The 5,000-nt window shown below is 37.0% G+C and overlaps 1 protein-coding gene across 1 annotated transcript in view; it reads left to right on the top strand.

Annotated features, from left to right (window-relative positions):
• The window catches only part of LOC115213986, an 85,793-nt gene that overhangs the window by 80,640 nt on the left and 153 nt on the right, over positions 1 to 5,000 (top strand). The window contains exon 6 of the mRNA XM_029782996.2: positions 3,606 to 5,000. This exon is cut by the window's right edge and continues 153 nt beyond it. Coding sequence (XP_029638856.1) covers positions 3,606 to 4,821 — 1,216 coding nt within the window. The 3' untranslated portion in view covers positions 4,822 to 5,000. The remainder of the gene's footprint in view (positions 1 to 3,605) is intronic.

Here is a 5,000-nt window from a genome sequence, read left to right on the forward strand (position 1 = left end):
TCAACAACAGAAGGTCACACTGACTTTGTTTTTCTTTGAGACTGGTAACACCTTTCTTGAAACACCTGAACCAGTCTTGTGCCACATTCGTTGGCAGTTTCTAGGCCTTCAACATCATTAATTTCTTTTGCAGTTGCCTTTGGACTCTATCTTTTTTCCATAGGTAACGTAAAATGGCTCTAATTTTTTACCACTCATTATCAAAATAATTGATGTTTATATTTTATATACGAAAATAAAGAATAAACACTTCAGTAAAGATTGACCAACAAGTATTAAATTAATGATACAACAAATTGTCAAGATTATCAGTCAAAATCCTAAAATACTTGCACTCTACCGTGTAGAGTGAAATTATCTCATTTTTACAATAGTTTGTTCCCAAAAGTATCCCCAACATGGGTCACACGCTCTGCTGGTGGGGCATGAGATCCAAATGTTTCTATCTCTTTTCTTAGTGACATGGAATTGTGAAACTATTTTTTCACAGCATACCTACTACACCTATACTCAACATAATACAGCTTTACTCAGCATATATACTGTGTGAAGATTGTTTGCTGCAATTTAGCGTTATTCTGATGTCCTGGTGTAGCTATTTCTTTAAAGATATTTTTCTGGAATATTACAGTGGAGCCTGGGGAAAAGAAAGGTTGGGTAACTTTCGTCGGTGGTTGCCGAGCTTCAAGAAATAGCTACTTAATATCCATCAAAACACACACGCTGTCTTAAAGAAAAGAAAAAGTGCATTAGACAACGCCGTCCAAGATAGTTTGAAATGACAGGATGTTTACGAACGGAAAATCTTAGATTCCGATGTCTTTACAGGGGATCATTCCACAAGGTCAAGAAAAGCTATAAGAGGGATCACTTTGAGCAGATATAGAGGCAATTACGCAGATAAACAAATTAGATACCTGAAATATATTAATTTGTCTAACTTGTTTATTCGCATAATTGCTTATATATATATATATGGAATGTATTAGCCTGACGCTCAGTAAAAATTGGAAACAAGGGTTGGTGTTTTACGTTTCGAGCATAGTTCTTCATCAGAAAGAGGAGAAAGGAAAGGTCTGGAGGAAGAAAGTCCAAGAAAAGCACGTGTGTGGTTATATGGATGAAGTATATACGAGGGGGTGGTGTGCTGAAAAGTTCCTGGCTTTGGATAAAAGAAAATACACAGGAGGATCATTTAATTATGATTTTATTCAACGCATTTCTATCTCAGATTCACACACTTATTGCAGTGGTCCTTCAGTTTTTTCTAAATCCTGCAAAAGAACTCGGAAGGTTGGGCCTCTAACCAGGCCATTCACGAAATCCTTAAAGCCAGGAACTTTTCAGCAACCCCTCGTATATGACTTTCAGCAATCAGTAAATGTTCTGAGTTTACAACTAGGATGCTGTATTCTGTATGCTGATTCTTTTATTGATATGTCAGCATCAATAGAACATCCATTGCTAAACATGTAATTTTTTTGTAGACTTTATATGAAATGGTTGTGTTATTAATACATTTCATCTCTCTCCGACAAAGATTTCTGTCCAAAATTTTTGCTTCTCTTCTTCGCAGCGTAACGTTTATTCTAATCTTTATTATTACTATTTTTCGATGCAGAACAACCCTATTTCCCCACAGAATCTACAGTTTTATAATCAATTCGTTCATAGATTTATTTAGTTTTTTTGTTTTTGTTTTTTGGGGGTTTTTTTGTCAGTAATGTAATTTGTGGCAATGCCTACTTGTTGTAAATGCACTGGCGCTCGGAGCAACTTTGACGTAGTTATATGGCTTATGTTATAGTTTAAGTGATGACAAATGCAACATTAATATTTACATATATCTTTATATACCACATAGGTCATCTGAAGTATGCTCTGTTGCTTACAGGCCAAAGTTATTTTATATTAATGAAAGGATTTTATTAACCAGTAAGAAAATATATTTCCAATGCGTCTCGATGGGTAGGGGTCATTTTGCCAAATAATAAACGCATGCACTGGTTTTATTTCCTTTCTTTCGTTATTGTTAATCAACTAGATAATTATTCAATTAATTAACTAATCGATTATTTGACTAGTCATTCGGATCTTTCGTTGCCATTCGTGACAGCGCATGCCATTGATACGATCGTCGCGAAGAGCGATGAAAAGACTGAGGAAATAAAACCAGTGCATGCGTTTATTATTGGCAAAAGAGAGGGAAGAGAGACCGATAGAATAAGTACTAGGCTTACAAACAATAAGTTCTCGGGTCGATTTCTTCGACTAACACCCTTTAAGGTGGTGCTCCAACATGGCCGCAGTCAAATGACTGAAACAAGTAAAAAAGCAAAAGAATATATCCTTACAGTTTGTGGTCGGGTGAAATACATGCTATGCTCTTTTTTTTAAATAATTGAATATTTATTTAATTCCCTGTGTATTCATCAGCTCTGTAACTAGAATGCGTATTGATTGATAATTCTGTCTAGCTGTTTATCGACCGTGCCTAAACGGGTATGTTTACCATAAAAACAATAATCAGAGCGAGCTATCTTTTTTTTTTTTTTTTGCAAATCTTTACGATTCCATGGTTATATGAATGGGGTGAATACCATTTCCTAATGAGAAGTATTATATTGGACTTGCACTTTTATTACAGCGGTAATTAATTTGTTGAGTTTAATGTTTTATTGTGGAATGTTATCTTTCTTAATTTTGATAAATTTTGCTCTTATCGTTTATCATATTCATAATTCTTTTTTGCAAAATATTCACCTTTGTCCGCTATAAAAAATTTATTATTTTTGCCACTTTTAAACATAACGATTTTACTGTTCATAAGATCATGTAGAGTTTGTATAAGTTTGATGTTACAAAATTCTTGTATGTGTGTGAATGTATGTGTGTGTATGTGAGTGTGCGCGTTTGTGTGTCTGCGTTTGCGAATGTGTGTGTGCCCCTGTTTCTTTCTTTTGATCCAGTAACAACAAATAATTACATATATAATAATCAGCATGAATCAAATACGTTCCAGTTATTAGCATAAAGTATTAATTAGGAAATTTATTTTAAAATCTGTAACACTAATTAAATACTAAATTAGTTAAATTCTAACTACTCGGCGTAACGTTACGTCGAGAATTAAGGATTTGACAAAGCCCTTCTTTCACCTGAGGACGTAGCATTGTTTTTAAAAGATTTTTTTTTTTGAATTTTGCATAAATGCAGACGTGTAAGCAATTTATTTATTATTAAACATAATAATATAAATTATCCTTACATGCTTTAAGTCACGAAACAATTTGTCGTAATATTTGAATTTTTTGTTGTTAAACAAATTTTCATCATAATAATTCTGTCATTTATAACTTTACGCACTCCTTATCGTTTTCTCTTGTATGGTTATCAGTACTACCTAATTACTTGAATCCTGTGTGTGTGTATGTGTGTGTGTGTGTGTGTGTGTGTGGTGTGTGTGTGTGTGTGTGCTTGATGTTTGTGTGTACACATTGCTTAGAGCACAAGGAGAGACAGTAAGAAAGAGAGAGAAAGAAATTAAATAATGTGCATAACAATACAATGCATTTATCTTTAATTATATTTTATTCTCATTTCAGAACCCAAAAAGCTGAAATGTACGGTTTGACCAGTGAAATAACACAAATTCAGAGAAAGGAAAACCCGAATACATTTCGTTATTCTGATTCCAATCAATGTTCTCCACCAATTGATATTAATGAGAAAACGAAAGAAACAAGCGTGGCCGAAGCTAGTGCCTCAACGTCCGATAAAAACATTCAACCGACCGTTCATCACGGTCAAACGGCCAATAGCTCTTTCATATCTGGATTAAGCGATAAGACGAAAGAATCTCCACTCAACGAGGAACACATTCTTATTAACGTTTTGAACACAGAGAAAACACCAAAGAGTGGTATAGAAAACCCAGCATTTTTGAATCGTGACTCAGACGAGAAGAATTTAGCCAAACGAACTGCATTGATTGAAAAGCAAGACGATGATAAAGAAGGCAACGAAGCAATCCATGAGCAGCAACAGCAGGAGCAGCCACAGCGCGAACAAAACAGCAGCAACAGTGGCAGCATTAGAAATAGTGGTGCTCGATGTAAAGTGAATGTAAATGCGCCCACTCGTGTAGATTCCCCATCATCTTCGTTGAGTTCTTACAGGAAACAATCCCGTCGACGATGCAATGAAAGCCTCGACGAAATAGACAGGGTCGTTTTTCGCAACAAGGACGATGTTCACCGCACGGTTCTCGGTGCTGAAAGGTTAATGTACGGTGGTTGCGGCAGTAATGACGATGTTTCAAGAGAATCGGAGATTGGGAACGAAGTCATCGAATACGACGCCGGCGTTTTGTCGAGCAGCGATGAGTGGGAACTGGGAAACCAATCGAGTGCGAACTCCAGCCAAAGCAGTGTGTTTGCTACGACGGTAAGACTTGAAAACGTGTCCGACTGGTCGGCATGTGGTGAAACCGTCTCTACGGGAAGTAGTAAGAGCGGATCGAAAGACAGTGCCTCCGCGTTGTTGGGCGTGCCCCCGTCTGAGTATTACAAGCGATCGTTGAAAATGAAGGACAACCGAGTAAAGTCAACAATACGGCGCCACGCCCTACGAGGGGTGCGTCCTTTACTCCCTGCTTCTATGATTGACGAGTGCACGATAGAGGCACTGTCCAAGGAAGACCTTCTAGTCATGTGGAAATCGTCAGAGATCGAACTCCAGAAGAAACTCGGTGAAGTTATGGAGCAAAAAGAAAAGCTAAAACGCCTCATTGAAAAACATACGGATCATACAGAACTTTAGTTACGGCAATAATCCTGACCATTGTCCAAAAGGTAGCGACTACGACCGAGAACAGCAGAACACCGGAATTAACGGTTCACTGTATTTAGTTCGCTACCTCAAACTTCCGACTGAGTTCAATTCCCGCCGGAGGTCGACTTTGCCTTTTATTCCTCCGGGGTCAATAAAATGAATACTTG

This window comes from Octopus sinensis, linkage group LG7 (genome assembly GCF_006345805.1).
Source record: "Octopus sinensis linkage group LG7, ASM634580v1, whole genome shotgun sequence".
Lineage (NCBI taxonomy): Eukaryota > Metazoa > Mollusca > Cephalopoda > Octopoda > Octopodidae > Octopus > Octopus sinensis.